General features: G+C 46.0%; 2 protein-coding genes across 6 annotated transcripts in view; both read left to right on the top strand.

The window, feature by feature from the left end:
• The first annotated feature begins 1698 nt into the window (after nucleotides 1–1698).
• sox13 (SRY-box transcription factor 13) overlaps nucleotides 1699–22204 on the top strand; it is a 93444-nt gene continuing 72938 nt past the window's right edge. For 3 of the 5 annotated variants that reach the window (XM_070549089.1, XM_070549088.1, XM_070549085.1), the window contains exons 1-2: nucleotides 1699–2208; nucleotides 19179–19360. The gene's annotated coding sequence lies outside the window, so the exon portion shown is untranslated. Of the gene's footprint in view, nucleotides 2209–2276; nucleotides 2356–19178; nucleotides 19361–22204 lie in introns of all 5 variants that reach the window. The other 2 variants (XM_070549086.1, XM_070549087.1) reach the window with 2 other exon arrangements.
• LOC139068923 (nucleolar protein dao-5-like) lies at nucleotides 12116–13375 on the top strand. The gene has a single exon (XM_070549771.1). The coding sequence runs from the start codon at nucleotides 12116–12118 to the stop codon at nucleotides 13373–13375; it is 1260 nt and encodes a 419-aa protein (XP_070405872.1).

Below are 22204 nucleotides of genomic sequence, written 5' to 3'. Positions count from 1 at the left end.
ATAGTAATGTAAACCAGTTTAAAATAAAACTCAAACAAGAAATGTTAAATAAGTATAAGAATGAAGAAAATGCAAGTAACCCAGGACGGCATGCAAACTGATGTTTAATCTCTTCTACAAATAAGAAAATCTAAATATAGTTCTAGTTGAACATGAGAATTTTATTTATTATAATTGTTTTTTTTTGTGTGTTTTTTTGAAGGCATTGTAACTGTTTTGTTGTTTAAATTGTGATGATGAGGATGTAAACCTGAGGGGGTAGAGCTAAATAAGTATACACTTCTCCCTACTCCTTTTCAAACAATTGCGTGGAATGATTTTATGAAATGTTGGTGAATGTATATGTTTGAAATAAAGTGAACTGAACTGAACAAAGGGAAGGAGGATATAGTCTGAGGAACTGGGATTTAAAAAAAAAGAATATTAGAACCAATAAAAAACAAAGATGTATCTCAGTAAGAGGACTGAGTTTATGGTATGGCCTCGAGGATAGATAAAAAAAATTCATGCTCGTTAAAAATATTCAAAAAGAGTTTTAAAAATAATGCCTTACGTAATTACCAAGTGCACCAAAATTAGTTTTGTCACACGTTTACACCTCTTGATTGATTTCAGTTGATTTTGTTTTATTCATGTTTATACCTCTTGATTGATTTTGTTGAAATTAGGATGATGCATGTAATAACTGTATTGTTTACATGTTTCTTTACTTTAGATATTTATGACAATGTTGATTTTTTTGTAATGAATTAATGAGTAGGCTTAAATAAGTTTAACTTCAGCCTATACCTTTTCGCTCATAAATTATATGTAAAGAAACTGTTTAATTTACAAGAGGAATTTGTACCTGTGATAATTATTATTATGTTCTTTATTAGATAATTATTTTCCTTTTCATGTGTTTTATATGTATTTGTTATGACGGGAAAATAAATACAATACAATACAATTTGTTAATAAAACACCATGTTATCTTTGTTTTGTAAAGAATGTGAAACTGCATAAAACCGACATCGGACTGACAAACAATAGAACAGTTCTTATATGTGAAGCCACGTCTGTTTGTATTAATGTGGAGTTCGTCGGTATATTTCCTTAGTTGTTATCTAAATACATTCTTCGATTCAAAATATTGCTTGGTGTCTTTCAATAAAGTTCTTATATTTTATTTTGCCCCATTTCATCAACGTCAAGAGCTTCTGAGGGTCACCGTTTATCATTTGCTTATATTTTACATTTTCTTTAGAAATTCAAACATATTTTCTCCAAAAAGTGTTGATTTTTGGACTACAGGACTACAACCGCTAAGACTACAACCGCAAATTTGTTCTGACAAATCAAAATCATAACGTGATAACGTCACTTCCGTAAGCTTCATGTTCAGCCAATCGACTACTTTGACGTCATCGGCAGTCGAAGGACCCCGAGCCGATCCTGCACCCGAGCAGATCCTGTACCGACACCGGCCGCACGCCCGGGTAAATGCAGAGGGTAGTGTAAGGAATGGATCAAAGGAAAAGATAGATAAATGGACAGAAGAACTGTAATGATGATAGCATAGTTTTCCATGCATTTTAGGGATTTGGAGGTATGTGACATCCAAAAAATTATTTCCCAGCACCCCCCCCCCCCCCCCCCCCCCATATTCGACCTGCACCCCTTTGTGGGGCTGGCTAAATCCAGCCCTGTATAGCAGGAACTCCTCGGGACACCAAGGTGTTATCTAGTCCATCTGACAAAACTGGGCGCTGAAACGGAACCATGACCCAAACACAGCAGTAGATAGGCCGACCAGAACCCGACAGGACTGCTGCAGCGGGATAATCAGACAGAACCGTAACAACCGGCTGAGGGACCGATGAGGTCCGACAGAAGACCTGCTGAAGTTCTGCTCACGGCTGTGTGTGTGCGCGCGCGTGCGCGTGTCCACCACCTGGACCCTGTCCCTCTCCCTTTAAGTGGGAGGTGAGCAGCAGGACGCTGATCGTCGGAACCGAGCAGCGGCTCAAAGCGGCTCCGTCTCTGAGCGTTCTTTTCTCGGACCCTTCTAGCACGTCCCTATGTGAATGACCGGAAGTCTCACGCGCACCAAGCGGTCCCGGTCCCAGACTGCAGCCGTGAGCCACTAAAGCGGCAGAAGAGGAGGAGCACGGAAGTTTGTTCGGTTTCTCTACGGTGTGGAGGAGCGCGCGGGGCGCACCGGGAACGGTGAGTAGGAGACTAGAACCGGGAGCTGGGTTTGATGAACTGAGCATCAGGTGGTTTTGATTTCACAGAGTCGGACTCACCAAACGAGTCTGTCAACCCTCCTGAAACTCGTCTGACAACTCCTCTGCTGCTAGTGCACGATGTCAGGTCTGTTGGGCAAGGAATCACCTGCTTAAGGGGCTTTGGTACACGTGTGTGTGTGTGTGTGTGTGTGTGTGTGTGTGTGTGTGTGTGTGTGTGTGTGTGTGTGTGTGTTTGTGTGTGTGTGTGTGCGCGCGCGCCAGGATCCATACACTTTTCTAGAAGATGTGGTGGGGACCTTTCGGCTGAGGTCCCGGGGCAGACACAGTGTCAACATGGCAAAATAGGTTGTTTGCTGTGAAATCATAAAGACACACACACACACACACACACACACACACACACACACACACACACACACACACACACACACACACACACACACACACACACACACACATTTCAAAGGTGCGTGTCAGATGCTTTTCTAGAGCATTTGTTGTCATAGCAAGAAATGCTCCTCTAAATCTGAGACCATGGTCTTGAGTCAGAAAAGGGTAGAACACCTTCTTCGGGTCAGGGATGAGGTCCTGCCCCAAGTGGAGGAGTTTAAGTATCTCGGGGTCTTGTTCACGAGTGAGGGAAAACTGGAGCGTGAGATCGATAGGTGGATTGGTGCTGCATCTGCAGTGATGCGGGCGTTGTACCGGTCTGTCGTGGTGAAGAGAGAGCTGAGCCAGAAGGCGAAGCTCTCGATTTACCGGTCGATCTACGTTCCTACCCTCACCTATGGTCATGAGCTTTGGGTAGTGACTGAAAGAACGAGATCGCGGATACAAGCGGCCGAAAAGAGTTTTCTCTGAAGATTGGCTGGGCTCTCCCTCAGATATAGGGTGAGAAACTCGGTCATCTGGGAGGGGCTTGGAGTAGATTCGCTGCTGCGCCACGTCGATGGGAGTCAGTTGAAGTTGCTCTGTCATCTGGTCAGGATGCCTCCTGGACGCCTCCCTTTTGAGGTTTTCCGAGCACGTCCAACTGGGAGGAGACGCAAGGGAAGACCTAGGACACGCCGGAGGGACTATGTCTCTCGGCTCACACGGGGAAGGCTGTTAGTATCCAGGAAACAACAGAGACGGTCTCGTCAAGTTAAAGCTAACATAAGCATTAGTAGTTCCACCACACAGCACAACTCCTCCATTTTTCTGTTATTTGTGTAAAACAATCATGTTGCAGAACAAACAGTGTCGTTGGTAGAGTTGCATTGCTGTTAGCCAATCAGAGGAGAGATGTCAAAATGTCATGAATAATAATGAGTAAGACTCCAAATTCTGCTGTTTTCTGCCCAACTCCATTCTCTAACTACTACTTCCTCAAACTGGAGCGCCAGAGCTTTTTTCCACATACAAGGACCATTGTGAATGGAAGGCATTCATTCCCATTAGCGATCACAGCAAATGAACTCAAATAAGTGTAGGCGCGTGTTTAAGAAGTTACTTCCGCCCGTTTAGAGTCTGGTTCTGTTCTTGTTAGGAAACATTTAGGTGACGGAGTTGTTGTCTGTGAATGCAGCCTGTCCTCTGTCGGCTGGCAGAGCTGTAAGTGGATTGTGAGTCTGTGTCATGAGCCCCAGAGAGCCGGGTCTCAGGGAGTTTGTGTCGGGTTTTTGACCTTTTGTGAGTGTTTCCCAGATTGTTGGTGGCAGTTCTTCTCCAGGTCAGGGATGAGCACCTGCCATAAGTGGAGAAGCACCTTAGGGTCTTCTTCATGGGTGAGGGGGAGATGGGGCGTGAGATTGATAAGCAGATCGGTGCTTCGTCTGCAGTGATGTGAGCATTGTACCAGAGAGAGCTGAGCCAGAAGGCGTAATCAGCTGAAATACGACAAAGACTGACTTTTATTATTATGTTTGTTTATTTATTTAGCAGACGCTTTTATCCAAAGTGACTTACAATCTATAATCTATAGGGCATGTTGTGAACTGTGGGGGAAACCGGAGTACCCGGAGGAAACCCACGCATGCATGGAGAGAACACGCAACTCCACGCAGAAAGGCCACAGCCGAGTTTCGAACCTGCAACCTTCGTGCTGCGAGGCAACAGTGCTAACCACTGCGCCACCATGCAGCCCTGAGTGCATTTTATGAGTCTAGAAGTCAGCTCCATGATATTTTATGATGTTTAAATGATGATGTCCGGGTTAGTTAGTGTGTGTTTCGGTCCCACTGCACCGTGCATAACTAACACGTGTTAAGACTAGTTAGTGACTGCTAGTCTTGTGTTCAATAATTAACGTTACTGGTTTATGTTCTAAAACCTGTTTATGAGTTGAAGATGTTTCACACATACTGACACGTTGTGTTCGCTTTTTTCTGGCTTCTTCAGACCACACACACACACACACACACACACACACACAATCTAGTTTACACTCTAGACACTTTGTTATTAGGAGAATTGATTTAGAATCGAATCATCACCCGAGAATTGGAATCAGATTGAATCGTGGGTTGTAAGGTTCGCATCTCTATTAGCTAGCATGCTGAATAGTTGCACTGTGACACACAGGGTCTGAAATTAACACTCGCCACTCGCCAAATGCGAGCAAATTGCTCCATTTGGAGAGTAAATTTTTGAGCTCTACCTGCCACCTGGCGAGTAAATGTTTGCACCAAATTAGTTATGTTTATCAGTCATCTTCCATGGATTTTTGTGATAATCCTCCCGCCTGCATGCAACGTACACAAACGTACGCGAAACGTGAACGCCGCATCCAACGTCATTTCCACCTATCCCATTCAATCAGTTTAAGTTAGCAGCTAGCTTCGTGTTAAAACTAGCAGTGGTATGTGGCGTTTTTTAACTGGAGTCAGCCAGCCTTCCAAAGGAAAACTCGTCAAACTGGAAGAAAAACCACCAGGACCAGTGGCAACCAGAAGATTTTGTGAAAAGTGGCGAACTGGAGATGGCGGAGTTGTGAGACAGGCTACATTATGATGGCCACGTAGCGTTGCTGCCTTTCACAGACAACTGGCCCTCGGCATTCTTCAAATATCCAATAAATGCCCATAATTCCGACTTTGTCTTCTTTGAGGGATAATAAATGTCCCAAGTGCCGTCTCCTCCTCTGGCCATTATTTCAGCTTTAGCTTAAAGAAAGTTTTGGTCATAAACAACAAAGTGCGCATGTGCCGCCGGCAACTTCAGCAGATGACACGGTGGCTGGTAAGGGTCACCGCGCCTACACCACAGCCACGGTAATCCACCGAGATAATATAGTTTTTTAAAAAACAAGACGGGACCCGGACCCGTCCTGACTGTTGTTTGTGCTTATGGGCCAAATATCAGTTCAGAGTACCCACCCTTTTTGGAGTCCCTGGGACGAGTGCTAGATAGTGCTCCATCAGGGGACTCCATTGTCCTGCTGGGGGACTTCAATGCTCACGTGGGCAATGACAGCTTGACCTGGAGGGGTGTGATTGGGAGGAACGGCCCACCTAATCTGAACTCGAGCGGTGTTTTGTTATTGGACTTCTGTGCAAGCCGCAGTTTGGCCATAACGAACACCATGTTCGAACATAAGGATGCCCACCGGTACACTTGGTACCAGGGCAGCCTAGGTCACAGGTCAATGATAGATTTTGTAGTCGTATCATCTGACCTGCGGCCGTATGTTTTGGACACCTGAGTGAAGAGAGGGGCGGAGCTGTCAACTGATCACCACCTGGTGGTGAGTTGGATCAGATGGCAAGGGAACATGCCGCGTAGACCTGGCAGACCCAAACGCATAGTGAGGGTCTGCTGGGAACGCCTGGCAGAAGAACCTGTCAAGACGGTCTTCAACTCCCACCTCCGGCAGAGCTTTGACCACGTCCCGAGAGCAGTGGGGGACATTGAGTCAGAGTGGGCCTTGTTCCACTCTGCGATTGTCGAGGCGGCTGTTGCTAGCTGTGGTCGTAAGGTGGCTGGTGTCAGTCGTGGTGGCAACCCCCGTACCCGCTGGTGGACACCAGAGGTTCGGGGAGCCGTCAGGCTGAAGAAGGAGGCCTACAGGGCGTAGCTGGTCTGTGGGTCTCCGGAGGCAGCAGACAGGTACCGGATAGCCAAGCAGGGTGCAGCAGTGGCAGTTGCCGAGGCAAAATCTCGGGCGTGGGAGGAGTTTGGTGAGGCCATGGAGAAAGACTATCGATCGGCTCCAAAGAGGTTCTGGCACACTGTCCGGCGCCTCAGGAGAGGAAGGCAGCAACTCGCTCACACTGTTTACAGTGGGGATGGGGAGCTGCTGACGTCAACTGAGGCTATAGTCGGACGGTGGAAGGAATACTTTGAGGAGCTCCTCAATCCCACCAATGCGCATTTCGAGGAGGAACCAGAGCTGGGAGGCCTGGGGATGGACTGTCCGATCTCGGGGGCAGAAGTTGCTGAGGTAGTCAAACAACTACACAGCGGCGGAGCCCCGGGGGCGGATGAGGTTCGTCCTGGGTATCTCAAGGCTATGGATGTGGTAGGGCTGTCATGGTTGACACGTCTCTACAACATTGCATGGTCATCGGGGGCAGTTCCTAGGGAGTGGCAGACCGGGGTGGTGGTCCCCATCTTTAAGAAGGGTGACCTGAGGGTGTGTTCCAACTATAGGGGGATCACACTCCTCAGTCTCCCTGGAAAGGTCTACTCCAAGGTACTGGAGAGGAGGGTCTGATCGATAGTTGAATCTCAGATAGAGGAGGAGCAATGTGGTTTTCGTCCTAGCCGTGGAACTGTGGACCAGCTCTATACCCTTGCAAGGGTGAAGGAGGGGGCATGGGAGTTTGCCCAACCAATCCACATGTGCTTTGTGGATTTGGAGAAGGCTTATGACCGTGTCCCCAGGGGCACCCTGTGGGGGACGCTCCAGGAGTATGGGGTGGGTGGCTTTCTGTTAAGGGCCATTCAGTCCCTTTACCAGAGGAGCGTGAGTTTGGTCCGCATAGCCGGTAGTAAGTCGGACCTGTTCCCAGTGAGGGTTGGACTCCGCCAGGGCTGCCCTTTGTCACCGGTTCTGTTCATCACTTTTATGGACAGAATTTCTAGACGCAGCCGTGGTGTGGAGTGTGTCGAGTTTGGTGGCAGGAGAATCTCGTCTCTGCTTTTTGCGGATGATGTGGTCCTCCTAGCTTCATCCAGCTCTGACCTTCAGCTCTTGCTGGGTAGGTTCGCGGCCGAATGTGAAGCGGCTGGGATGAGGATCAGCACCTCCAAATCTGAGACCATGGTTCTCGACCGGAAAAGGGTGGCTTGCCACCTCCGGGTCGGGGGAGAGGTCCTACCTCAAGTGGAGGAGTTTAAGTATCTCGGGGTCTTGTTCACGAGTGAGGGTAGGAGGGATCGGGAGATCGACAGGCGGATTGGTTCGGCGTCTGCAGTGATGCGGACGCTGAGCCGATCTGTCGTGGGGAGGGAGCTGAGCCAGAAAGCCAGGCTCTCGATTTACCGGTCGATCTACGTCCCAATCCTCACCTATGGTCATGAGCTTTGGGTAATGACCGAAAGAACGAGATCGCGGATACAAGCGGCCGAAATGAGTTTCCTCCGTAGGGTGGCCGGGCTCAGCCTTAGAGATAGGGTGAGGAGCTCGGACATTCGGGAGGGACTCGGAGTAGAACCGCTGCTCCTCCGGATCGACAGGAGCCAGTTGAGGTGGTTTGGGCATCTGGTCAGGATGCCTCCTGGACGCCTCCCCGGGGAGGTGTTTCGGGCATGTCCTGCCGGCAGAAGGCCCCCGGGATGACCCAGGACACGTTGGAGAGGTTACATCTCCAATCTGGTCCGGGAACGCCTTGGGGTCCTGCCGGAGGAGCTGGTGGACAAGGCCGGGGAGAGGACGGCCTGGAGCTCCCTAGTTGGGATGCTGCCCCCGCGACCCAGACCCGGATAAGCGGAGGAAGACGACGACGACGAAAAAACAAGACGGTTATTATTATTGTCAACTTTTTTACCGGGGTTTACCGCTACACCGGTTACCGTGACAACCCTAGCCCTGACACACTTTCAGATGTTCTCATGGTGCAGCTGTGTTCTCCAGAGATCAAGGACTATGACCCAAATGAGGCTGTAATGCTTTGGCACAAAGACGGTGTCAGAAGCAGGAGGCCAGACTTCATGGACAGAGAAAACAAGGAGTCTGACTAGATTTCAGTAAAAGAGTTCATAAAAACATCTCTAAAAATAAATAAATAAATAGTAAAAATGACAAAAGAGTTGTTTTCCTTATTAACTGATGTTTTAATTATTTTGTCACTCTGTTTGGAATCAACATAATATAGAATAACATGCTTTAGGTGGATCTAAATCATTTAGGATTTTTGCCGGTAGATTTTCATCATCTACCGGCCAACTTGGCCGGTGAGTAAAACATTTCATTTGGGACCCTGGTGACACAGGTGCGTTAGTTTAGGAACTATGGCCGAAAAGGTGCAACAACAGGTGACAATGTAAGTTAATGTCCTGTTCTTATGGTTGTTTGACAGAATCCGGTATGTTGGGTGTTGTACCATTTTTTGCAGTCATCAGATTCTGTGACATAGATGGTAAAAAAATGGCTGTATTTGATATAGCACCTTCTAGAGTCCTGGAACCCCCCAAGGCGCTTTACAACACAACCAGTCATTCACCCATTCACACATACATTCACACACTGGTGGGGATGAGCTACAATGTAGCCACAGCTGCCCTGAGGCGCACTGACAGAGGTGAGGCTGCCGAGCACTGGCGCCACCGGTCCGTCCGACCACCACCAGCAGGCCACGTGGGTTAAGTGTCTTGCCCAAGGGCACAACGACAGCGACAGACTGAGCGGGGCTCAAACCTGCAACCTTTCAATTACGGGGCGAGCGCTTAACTCAAGTGCTAACCGTCGCCATTCATAGTGGTGACTGCAGCGTGCCTAACTCTAACCAGAACCAGTCTATTCCAGTCTAAACCAAAAACAACCAAAACTGCTGAAGAAAAGAAAACCCTTCCATAATAAAAGTCTAGGGACGTTCTGTCATCTATAAAAAACGTACAAGTCTGGAAGGTGACGTGACCTACAGCAGAGTATCCGCCCTGGGCTCATTAATATTTGTCTTAGAAGGGTGTTAATACATGCGTGCTTATTCATTAGCTTTGAATGAGTGTGTGCATTTATTTGCTAACCTTAATCCTCCCGCATTAATGGGGTCAGATGGGCCCCAGGTGCTTTTTTATTTTTGTAGTAGTCAACCACCTCACCCTTGCTAAAGCCGGGCGTACACTGTGCGGCTTTTTCACTTTTTTGAGCCGGTTTTCCAGTCGTGCGAGAATCCACGACATCGGGGCGAGTTTAGCGCCGAGCGGTCGTGTAGTGTACAGGGGGTTACGAGAGGCGATTAACACCACGTGACCAGCTGCCGATCAGCAGTCGTGAGGTCGCACGGACTTCTGGTGTGTTTAATATTTCACTCATCCCTCGTGAGGGTATCACACTGTTGAAGCGGCGCTGCGAGCAGCTGCGACCCAAAAAGTACCAGAACCTCTCACGGCGCATACGCAATCCTGCATCAACACCGCCCGCTCGCTAGTTTCCTAATAACACACGATGTTCGTTTTTATTTCTACACGTTTTTTTACACAAAGATTGTCAAGAAAGCGTGTTTGTCGTGTTCATGTCAAACTAAACTGATCACTAAACACAGATTTACTGTCTTTATTTCGTTTTCCTCATCCAACCCCCATAAATCCCTGTGTGTCCCCCTGCAGCACTCCCGAAGGACAACAGGCAAAACAAGACAAAAAAGTCTGACGTGTTGAGTAAAAACTGCTATTTTTAGCATATTTTTAGGGCCGACGTGTTGCTACCAGACGTACAGTGTGAGCGCATGACTCGTGAGATCTGCCCTGCGAGGAAGTCGTACAGTTTGAGCTGAAGCTGAACGCTGCGAGTGAAAAAGTCGCGCAGTGTACGCCCGGCTTAAGGGATAACCTCTCAACCATGTTTTACCACCCCTGTCCTGAAGGGGTCAGCGGACAGGACAGTGGTATGGTTAAACAGGAAGGCATGTTATTACCCTAAAATGTGTGAACGTATAAAACACAGCATGATTGTTAAATGCAGCAGGTTTAGTTTGGAAGCAACACATGAGATTATCCTCAGATGGTTTCAGTTTGGAAAAGTAAGAAAGGTGTCACCTTGTAGTTGACACCATGATGGATGAATGCCTTAAGGAGTGTCTACATGTGTAATAAATGATCAATAAGACGTGATAATTCCATATAAATATGAAATATCAACCTGATGGATCTTTGAGTGTTTAATCAGAAGATTTTAGTTTATTTTACTTATTCAGGGACCATAAACACACTTCGTATTAACTCAGAGTCAAGTTTAGTTTATAGAAATGAATTTATTTATTTTCCCTAAAATAACCATTATACAAGACAAGGTATGAATGATGATGTAATGTAATGGATATGGCGTGACTTAATGTGATGTGTGGAATGCTAGAATGGAAGCTAGATGTTTTAGCAGAACCTCTCTCTGTATCTGAGAGAGCTTGTGGAGTCCGGGTTGTAAAATAAGGTTGGCGGTATGTTTGGTAAACTAGAGATTTGTTTATAAAACCATCCGACGCAATCTGATGAGTCTACGCACCCTTTGTGTGGAGATTCTCATATGATCCAGGGGGTCAAGAGGTCGTGATGGACTCTGCCGGTGGAGTGAACCTCTCGGTACCAGGAACCCGTAGATTAGCTCCGATAGGACCCGTGTAGTCTGAGATCTCTGCAGGTGACGGCAGGAAGCAGGAATGCTTGTTTGCATCTAAGGCTGTTCGTTGGCTCATAGGAGAGCCGTTTCGTCTGATATCACCCGCAGAGTTGCAGAGAGGGTGGATGTCAAAGGAGAAGATGGTTTCAAAATGCTTCTCCCGCCGACTTGGCCAAATCGAGAGTCAGCAAGAAACTGAATGAATTGGGAAGTAATTCCTGTTTTGTTAAAACCCAGTGTTTTCAAATATGGCAAATCAGAATTTGACACGTTTGAGGGCCTTACCAAAAACCTCACAAGTCACTTCCTTCAGATACCAAGGTGGTTAACTCTTTGTGTGACTGAGAATGTTTTAAACACTTATGTGAGGTGGGGGTTATCATTAATAATTATCATCATTGGTTAAAGCACAGATTATTCAAACATTTGAGTTAACATCTCGTTCATTCAACTCATTTGATTATTTCAACTTCTAAGCTGTAAAGTCCCGCAGGAACTGTGAGATGGGTGGCTTCATTCTGAGTGAAGATGCAGGAGTCTCGCGTGAGGCCTTGAGCACAGATGTGGCTAGTTGCACGTGGTACACTTGTTTTTCTTTCCTGGAGGCCAGACAGAAGGTGTGTTTGTGTCTGCAAGTGAAAGATTACTTTCTGGTAAATTTGATGGTGAAAATTTGACCCCTGGTACGTTACACAGTGGATAAAGCTCAGTGGAACAACTGCAAACATGAATGTCTATGTTTGTTTTAAGGTAAGACAACAGCTCATATAAGTTAAAATACACAAAGCCTGGTGGTAATGAGCAATCCCAAGGAGAGGTGGAGTTATGGGAAAGCCGCCACTGACAGCTCATCCACAATTTCAGGATCACACCTGTCAAGTGTCCCGTCCTGGGCCGGAAGCAGTTTTAAAATCCATACTCAGAAAGTTTTTTCTTATTCCCGTGTTAGCAATCCCCAGAGCAGATTACAGGTTAGAGCCTCCCTTGAACCAAAGTTTGGAGAAACATAACAGGAACTCATTTAAGTAAAAATGTACATCAATGATTTAGGCTGCGGGAGTTTTTGTGAGAAAAAAGTTTTTCTGCCAAACCAGAAGTGATATGGGCAGAAGCCACACCTACTGACTCGATGACACGACCAGTACCCAAATGGGCAGAAGCCACACCTACTGACTCGATGACACGACCAGTACCCAAATGGGCAGAAGCCACACCTACTGACTCGATGACACGACCAGTACCCAAATGGGCAGAAGCCACACCTACTGACTCGATGACACGACCAGTACCCAAATGGGCAGAAGCCACACCTACTGACTCGATGACACGACCAGTACCCAAATGGGCAGAAGCCACACCTACTGACTCGATGACACGACCAGTACCCAAATGGGCAGAAGCCACACCTACTGACTCGATGACACGACCAGTACCCAGATGGGCAGAAGCCACACCTACTGACTCGATGACACGACCAGTACCCAGATGGGCAGAAGCCACACCTACTGACTCGATGACACGACCAGTACCCAAATGGGCAGAAGCCACACCTACTGACTCGATGACACGACCAGTACCCAAATGGGCAGAAGCCACACCTACTGACTCGATGACACGACCAGTACCCAAATGGGCAGAAGCCACACCTACTGACTCGATGACACGTCCAGTACCCAAATGGGCAGAAGCCACACCTACTGACTCGATGACACGACCAGTACCCAAATGGGCAGAAGCCACACCTTCTGACTCGATGACACGACCAGTACCCAAATGGGCAGAAGCCACACCTACTGACTCGATGACACGACCAGTACCCAAATGGGCAGAAGCCACACCTACTGACTCGATGACACGACCAGTACCCAAATGGGCAGAAGCCACACCTACTGACTCGATGACACGACCAGTACCCAAATGGGCAGAAGCCACACCTACTGACTCGATGACACGACCAGTACCCAAATGGGCAGAAGCCACACCTACTGACTCGATGACACGACCAGTACCCAAATGGGCAGAAGCCACACCTACTGACTCGATGACACGACCAGTACCCAAATGGGCAGAAGCCACACCTACTGACTCGATGACACGACCAGTACCCAAATGGGCAGAAGCCACACCTACTGACTCGATGACACGACCAGTACCCAAATGGGCAGAAGCCACACCTACTGACTCGATGACACGACCAGTACCCAAATGGGCAGAAGCCACACCTACTGACTCGATGACACGACCAGTACCCAAATGGGCAGAAGCCACACCTACTGACTCGATGACACGACCAGTACCCAAATGGGCAGAAGCCACACCTACTGACTCGATGACACGACCAGTACCCCAAAACGACCTCCTCCGCTCACCAAGCTTCAGGCAGGGCTAGCTTATAACGCCCCATCGTTCCAGCACAGCTGAAGATCATTAAAACAAACACTTTTGCTGGAAAAGGCCACGTTTTCCTTGAAATAAGGGGCCGCTGTGTATTGCAAAATAATGTTCCCACAATAAGTATGTCTATGAATTAAAAAATAAAATGAAGCCTGTAATTAGCTCTCTAAGTTCATACACGGAGAACCAGCGGACTCAGTGGTCTCCTTTAAGAGCAGCTGAAAACTCACCTGCTTAGGTGTGACCTTTGATTGATTCTTCATCACTTCCTTCTCCTCATTCAGCTCTTCTACCGGTTCCCTGAGATCCACTGATTAACTTTTTCTTCATTTTCTTTTTTCCTTTCCTCACATTTTTTTAAATGACTATTTTTACGTTTCCCATTTTATGATAATATTTGAAACAACTTGTTTTTCTTTATTTCTATTTAGGTTTTTGTTCTTGTGAAGCACCTTGTGGATTTTATTCTGAGTGGCACCATTTAAAAATAATGCATTTAATAATCATCAGAGCTGTGCAGCCCCACAGACACCGTTCACTATTTATAGAGTGGCTTTTATACTGGCTGCAGACCTTTGACTTTGGTGCAGTAAGAGGTGAATAAGCTTTCTTTGTGTGTGTGTGTGTGTGTGTGTGTGTGTGTGTGTGTGTGTTGTCTATACATAGAATGTCTCCGTAAGGGCATCAGAGCAGACAAAGGTCCAACCTCCGACCCCCTGTATCCTCTGCACATTGTTCTCTGAATCGTATTGAACCAGGAGTCCACAGAGAAACTCCACAAAAGAGAATAATGGTGTGTGTGTGTGTGTGTGTGTGTGTGTGTGTGTGTGTGTGTGTGTGTGTGTGTGTGTGTGTGTCAGCGCTGTGTGAGGCCTAGCCAATCATGCAGAACAATGCAGGGTTCAGTGAAGCCATGTGATCTCTTTAAAGAAGACCCTCTGGCTTCATTGTCTTTATTGGAGGAATCACAAGAGTTGCCGATGTCAAAACACTCAGCTGGTCCCGTGAAGACACGCATGCTGACTGTTGTACACACATGTCACATCTCTGACACCATGGGGCCTCACTGCCACTGTGTTGGAGACATTATTCTGTTTGGTACCGACTCTTTTCTCCAGGTGCGTGACACCTTTCCTTTTATTTGTTTCTGCTAATTGGTTAAGCAAATGGTTTTATTTCTGCTGGCGTAGCTGAATGCAGTCAGCTTCTGGATCAGGATAAGGTAATAACATCCTATCTGCTGCAGTAGCTTCTGATGGTGAAACTCTAGGATTATACGATCCTGACAGATCTACAGTCAGGCAGGCGCGCTGCACGCTTTTCAACAGTGTGGGGGATGTTGTCTGTGGACGTCATCAGTTGTAAATTGAAACTCAGACTCAATCCAGTAACGGGTCCGCGCATAATTCACAGTAACAGAGTCCTTCCAAAAACATGCTTAATATTCACCGATGTATAAACCGCACACATGCAGAACGGGAAGAACTGATCTTCCAAACAGAACCCGAGTTTTCTCCATCAACAACACCCAATTCAACAATAAGCTGTTATATCAGAAGGAGGTAAAAAGACACTAAACACGCATTTAGAGAAAAACACACAGTAGCGACAATCCAATATCCTATCCACAGAATCCGCCGCTTAAATGAAAGCCCAGGCTCTCCTCTTTCCAACAATATTCATGCACTCTACGTGCAAAGTTCACAGAGCCAGCAGCTAACCAACCACAGCTCGCTTCATGACGTGAAAAGCGTAAATTCAATCTTACCTTTGTTGATTCATGGTCACAATCCATGTTATAGTGAAAGCAGTCCAATCCCTTTGTGTAATCCATCTTCACAACATCACACTAAGCTGAGTCGTGGCTGTTTTAGCTTGCATCCATCCGGCGCCAAGTCCCAAAAAACTAGCCTAAAAAAATCAAAAGCTAGCGATTCTATTGGCTCAGAGGTTTCCTAACTAACCGGACCGGCTCCAATAATCCAACGGCGGGGTCCACATAAAACCAGGTGAACGGTGTAGGAATTACAACAGTTTGCATATGTGCCTCCCACTTGTTAAGGGACCAAAAGTAACGGGACAATTGGCTTCTCAGCTGTTCCATGGCCAGGTGTGTGTTATTCCCTCATTATCCCAATTACAATGAGCAGATAAAAGGTCCAGAGTTCATTTCAAGTGTGCTATTTGCATTTGGAATCTGTTGCTGTCAACTGTCAAGATGAGACCCAAAGAGCTGTCACTATCAGTGAAGCAAGCCATCATTAGGCTGAAAAAACAAAAGAAGCCTATCAGAGAGATGGCAAAAACATTAGGCGTGGCCACAACGACAGTTTGGAACATTCTCAAAAAGAAGGAACGCACCGGTGAGCTCAGCAACACCAAAAGACCCGGAAGACCACGGAAAACATCTGTGGTGGATGACGGAAGAGTCCTTTCCCTGGTGAAGAAAACACCTTCACAACAGTTGGCCAGATCAAGAACACTCTCCAGGAGGTAGGTGTGTCTGTGTCAAAGTCAACAATCAAGAGAAGACTCCACCAGTGTGAATACAGAGGGTTCACCACAAGATGTAAACCATTGGTGAGCCCCAAAAACAGGCAGGCCAGATTAGAGTTTGCCAAACAACATCTAAAAAAGCCTTCACAGTTCTGGAACAACATCCTACCGACAGATGAGACCAAGATCTACTTGTACCAGAGTGATGGGAAGAGAAGAGTATGGAGACGGAAAGGAACTGCTCATGATCCTAAGCATACCACCTCATCAGTGAAGCATGGTGCTGGAAGTGTCATGGCGTGGGCATGTATGTGGAACTGGTTCTCTTGTATTTATTGATGATGTGACTGCTGACAAAAGCAGCACGATGAATTCTGAAGTGTTTCGGACAATATTATCTGCTCGTATTCAGCCAAATGCCTCAGAACTCATTGGACGGCGCTTCACAGTGCAGATGGACAATGACCCGAAGCATACTGCAAAAGCAACCAAAGAGTGTCTGAAGGGAAAGAGGTGGACTGTTTTGCAATGGCCAAGTCAATCACCTGAGAATCCGACTGAGCATGCATTTCACTTGCTGAAGATACAACTGAAGGGCAAACGCCCCAGGGACAAGCAGGAACTGAAGACTGTTGCAGTAGAGGCCTGGCAGAGCATCACCAGGGATGAAACCCAACGTCTGGTGATGTCTGTGTGTTCCAGACTTCAGGCAACCAAGTATTGAAATGTATAAGTTTTATTTATGGTTCTTATTCTGTCCCGTTACTTTTGGTCCCTTAACAAGTGGGAGGCACATATGCAAACTGTTGTAATTCCTACACCGATCACCTGATTTGGATGTAAATACCTCAAATAAAAGCTGACAGTCTGCAGTTAAAGCGCATCTTGTTCGTTGGAAATCCATTGTGGTGTATAGAGCCAAAAGGGTTAGCATTGTGTCAATGCCCCAATATTTATGGACCTGACTGTACGTCACACTGTCACTTATTCATGGACTCACCTATCTTAGCTAACGACGGGGAAGGCTGCTGTTGCTTTAGCATCCAGGAAACTGCTAGTATAAGCTAACTGTTAGCATTAGCAACTCCACCACACAGCAGAACTCCTCCAGGCTTGTGTTATTTGTGGAGATGAAACCTCTGCATTGCAGAGCAAACAGAGTCAGTGGAAGTCATGTTGCTGTAAGCCAATCAGAGGCAAGATGTCCAGATATCAGGAAATGAGACTCCAAATCCCGTCGCTTTCAGTTCTCCTCTGATCTGGCAAACTTTGGCCCAATCCCAATACTCACACTGCGCCCTACGTCAAATTATACAACAGTTAATTCCGACCGAGTGATTTGATTGGTCAAGAGACTTTTCAAGAGTGCTGATAATGGACTATAACAGCACTGGGACAGTCGTTCTAACTGGTATTGTAGAAAATGTTTGTGTTGCCTAGCAACGGCCTTGTCTGAGTCTCCGTTTCGTGTTGGGACTATTTGTGTTGGCGGAGTTGGATAAATGATTAAATAAGTGAACAAATCATAATCTGTTGTTGCTTATTGGTGTTCTAAAAATAAAATGAGCAGGTAGAACTGTTGTATAAAAGCAATATCACACTCGAGGTCGTGTGTTGTTGCTGAATATCAGCACTGGTGTGATTATCTACGACCGAATCACACCAGTGCTGATATTCAGCAACGACGCACTCCCTCTCGTGAGATATTGCTTAAGTGCACTTGGAGGGTGTCGCCAGTAAGGCTTCGAGTGTGTAGTACATAAATGTGCATATAAATGTCGAGTTGGGACAGTGAGCATCGCGTCATCAACCGCAACGCATGCCGGTCGCTGTTTGTGTTACTTAAAAAGAAATCTTTATTAACAACTTTCAAACAAACAATTTCTTGTCAAAATTTGCACTCATTGCTGTTAAATGCTATAAATGTCAGTCTAAAACATTCCAGGCATGCATAAATATCATAATTCATTCATTTGAAAATACAGATTTTCAGAAAAGGAACTTCAGCCTTGGTTTGTGCCTAAATGTTGGACGCACCCTTCCAGACCTTCTGAAGCTGGACTCACCATCCTGTAGCGGTTAGTTCGGCTCACGACCGTGTCGATGTGCAGGCTGGTTCTAGCGTGATGAGCTCTAATCGCCACTAAACTGCTCAACTCTTCCACCTGGTGGGCTCATTTGGACCTGCATGTGCTTTAAAATGTGAACTCTGGTTAGTTTCCCAACTCTATAGGTGTGCATGTTTATTAGCTGGGATTTCTCAGTTGAAAGTGTTTGTTATAACTGAGCAGCCTTAGTTGATTGCTGTGTGAAATGTAGAACAGCAGCATGCTGATTGGATGCTGCTGCTGTCTGCTGGAGAACTGGGACTGGTCCTGATGCTGAGTTCTGTTGCCGCTGAGGGTGAGAATGTGTTTAATCACCTCGTGTTTACTAACCATTTTACCCGTGCTCCTGACTGTTGGTGTAGTGCACATCTAAACCGGGCCAGAGGTTTTGGGCTAATGCTGGGATCTACGGAGCTCTGAGTGCGTGAAGCCACTTCATTCAAGTGAACTCTTCACCGTGTTCCTGATGAGAAGCTCATGTTGCTGCTTGTTTCTGCTCTTTTTGCATGGTCCAACAGCTCTGCTGGCCACCTGGGGGCCGTGTGGTTCCTAAACTAACAGAGCAGAGCCTCTGAACTACAGGATCTAGAGGTTCGGGACGGACACTAATTCCGTTATATGTATCGATCGATAAACGTGGAAAAAAATGGGTCAATAAAGAAGTTCCTTTTTTCCATCATGGCCTATTGGCTAGCTTAACACTACAGTCAAAACTAGACTGAACCAATCAAAAACAGAGCCAGGCTGCTCCATCACCAAGCTCTCCCTCTGAGACCAAACGGACAGCGAGGTGTAGCAGCGGCGAGCGGTGGAGGACGCTGGCTACCGCGGTTCACCAGCACGGCCGTGTTTTTGTTTCTACGTGTCTGGCACACGAGACACGATGGAAAAGTTTACAGAAAATCCATTCAAAGTGGAGCTTGGAAACACAACCAACTCGTTTAATCGTAACTTAATGACATCAAGCGGCTACGGTATAGCCTCTCTTGTTTTTATATTTATTGATATGGATGGATGTGATTATTTCTTCTAAGTGCTTCTTCTCTCTGTCGTCCAGCCCTACTTGTGTGTCTTCATGCTTTTTCAGACACACGGTGAGAAACAGTGATACAGTCAGGGTTTGTGTCTTTGTGGTGGGAAGAGCGATGGAGATGGTGCTCTGCTGATCATGAAACATCTCCTGATTTAACACAGGATGTCCTATTGAGACGGTCCACCTGCTGCCTTCATAGAGGAAGAAAGAGAGCGATAAAGCAGACTCAGGAGGAAGCACACTCGTGGTTCCTCGTGCTGGGCGGTCGCTGAAGTGCAGATCTTGTGTTTGTGGTGAACCATTTTCACCGACGCTCTCACACATCTCTCTAGCATCCTTCCAGGTAAGTCCCCTGTTCCATTACCCGACCCATTTGGGCTCTGCTAACCGGGCTTTGTCTCTGATGCAGCCTTGCTAATGTGCAGGCTTTTGTTGTACTGATGAGTTTAAAACAAGCACACCGGGGTTGTGACCCACGTGCACACACACTTCTACAGGACTCCTAGCGGTCCCTAGAGCAGAGAAAGCTGTGGAGTTTGTGAACTTCTGCGACACACAAGCTCCTACAGGACCAAGGCGTGTTCCTGTCACAGGAAGCCTTTGCTGGGAGGTATGTGGTGACTTTCAAGCACCATGACTGTACGTTTCTTTTGTCTCATTGTTCTCATAACGTTCAACACATCACGGCTCAGCATTGTTCGCCTCACTCAACACGACTGGGCAGGTGTGTGTGTGTGTGTGTGTGTGTGTGTTTCTACCTCTGTGATAAAAGCCTGACCCAAAGAGGTCCAACAATGCCGGTAAATGGAGCGCAGGTTAAACTTCCTGACAGCTCTTTTGATGCATTTCAGCAGCTTTGACTACTTTTCTGGTGCTAACCAGCAGATTTGCATCTCCATCACCGTCCTGAGCTCAGACAGACATTTTTTTGTTCGTGCAGCTGAACATAAAGGTAAATACGGCTCGTTGCCATCCCTTTTTTTCCAGCCGATTTGTTTATTTCTGCGCAGGTCAAGAGAATTCACAAACACTCGATTGATAGACGAGCTCCGGACACACAAATACAAACAAACCAGTTTCCTGGTCATTTACATGACTTTCCCTTCATCTTGCACAATGCTGTCCTGTTGTCGAGAAACTGTAATTGAATGATCATTTTTCTCCGCATAAAACTCTGAGCCTGTATGGTGTGTGTGTTTACTTTGCATAATGATATTTGCAAGTGACCAGAGACCGTTCTTGTGCTGAACAGCAGCCTGCTGGCAGGATTTGCATTTTCTATGACAATCAGTGAAATCTAAAGCGACAGGAGGCCATTATGTGTGTGTTAGTGGCTTTCCTGTTTCACTTTAATCTGTGGACCAAATAAAAGGACCTCTAGTTGTCTGAAGGATGTTTAGGTTCATTTGTTCTTTATTAGTCTGTGTTGTGTTTTTATGCTTTAAAGGAGTGGTTCACTTGTTTAACCTGTACATCTGCAGTGGTCTCCGGTAGGAACAAATGCCTTGGAGGTCATACTCTGGGTACAAAAAGCCCTGGTGCACCTGTTTTAGGATCTAGAAGGTTACCAGATCAGAGAAGAGCTTCAGTGGGGGATCCGACTTTGGCTGTTCCAGTCGGTTTTTCCACTCAGAAGTTGGACCTTCCCAGTACAAATGGACTGTACCATTAATACGTCACGAGTCATTAGGGCTGGGGTAAACGGGTATTTTTAAATGATTATTCTGGCAATTATTTTATATAATAGTGGACTATTGTAATGACTAATTAGACGAACAATCTAACGATAATTTTTCTGTTGCACGATTAATAAAAACCAGAAAATCTCAAATAAAAAAACCCCAAACTAAACTGGTACTGTAAAAAGTAAACACTGCAGGCCTTCCATTCTGTAAAACAGCTTTTATTGTGTTACGGCAGGTTGTGTTCTGGTGACACGTAGAGCCTGGGAGAGCAGGCTGCTGAGCCTGAGAGGTGGTTGGAGGCGGAGTTTCGTTCTCATTAGTTATAAAGGCAATATAATAATAATAATAAAGGCTGAAACATGTCCCGTAGATTAGCTTCATCTTTTCAGATATAAAAATCCCTCACCTTTTGGCAAAATTCGCTGTTTTGAATCCACAATGAGGATTATATTATTATTATTATTATTATTATTGTTATTATTGTTGTTGTAAAGGGTTAATTTACATCTATTTAATGAGCCATAAGACATGAGATTCCATAGTAAATATGAAATCAATCTTTTGGATCTTTGGGTACTTTTAACCAGAAGATTGGAACTTTTTATTGCAGGGATTATGTAACACTTCGTATTCACTCAGAGACAACAGAAGAGACTGGTGGTGTGTATTGTATTAGTACAGTGTTGGCAATGTTACTTAAAAAGCAGTTAGTTATAGTTACTCACTACTTGTAAAAATGTAACTGAGTTAGTTACTCTATAGAAAATTAACTAGTTACCAGAGGAAATAACTTCTCACATTACTTCTAAAACTGTTGCAGTACATAGAAAGTTTCCCGTGCAGTAGTAGAGGAAACAGGTACGTAACTTCCTGTATTTATTCTGCATTTTAACTTTTCTCTTTGTAACGAAAGGGGCAAAAATATAAACTGTGCTTCACTCTGTAGCCAATTAAATAAAACACAGCTTAAGACAACGGCTCAAGTAAACAACCTGTACTTTAGTATTGTGTTCACATCAAAAGTCAAAAGTTGAACAAAGTAAAGTGTTTTTTCAGTAAGTAGAAAATTAGTAATGGTAAAATTCCTCAAAAGTAAACGGTTTAATAATAGTGAATGCTTAAGCTACACATTCATATACTCCAACAACAGCCATCCACTCGTGTGTGCATCATGTCTGGGTGATCCAAGTGGCGATCCCATTCTGCCCTTCAAACCATGATTGTATGTAAGAAGCAGCAGCATTTCAAACCTGTTGTCCGGCAGATGTTCTGTTGGGTGAAGACCGGCTTCCCCAGGCTAAACCGTCTCTACTGGGGCACCGGATGGAATGGCTGCATTTCATCAGTGGGAACCCATCCCTTGTGCTCCTGATTTAAAGCAGTCATTGACTTGGCTTTCCACAAAAGCAGAGGTGTCCTCGTCATCCCCAAAGGAACACCAGTCATACACTATGGCTGAGTCGGTGCTGAGGTCTGAGTGACGGGGGGGGGGATGTCATATC

This window comes from Nothobranchius furzeri, chromosome 3 (genome assembly GCF_043380555.1).
Source record: "Nothobranchius furzeri strain GRZ-AD chromosome 3, NfurGRZ-RIMD1, whole genome shotgun sequence".
In the NCBI taxonomy this organism is placed as follows: domain Eukaryota; kingdom Metazoa; phylum Chordata; class Actinopteri; order Cyprinodontiformes; family Nothobranchiidae; genus Nothobranchius; species Nothobranchius furzeri.
This window is presented reverse-complemented; position numbering and strand designations above follow the sequence as displayed.

What these genes read in the sequence shown, in the direction of transcription:
- LOC139068923 (XM_070549771.1), top strand. Translation starts at nt 12,116, where the DNA reads ATGACACGACCAGTACCCAAATGGGCAGAAGCCACACCTACTGACTCG.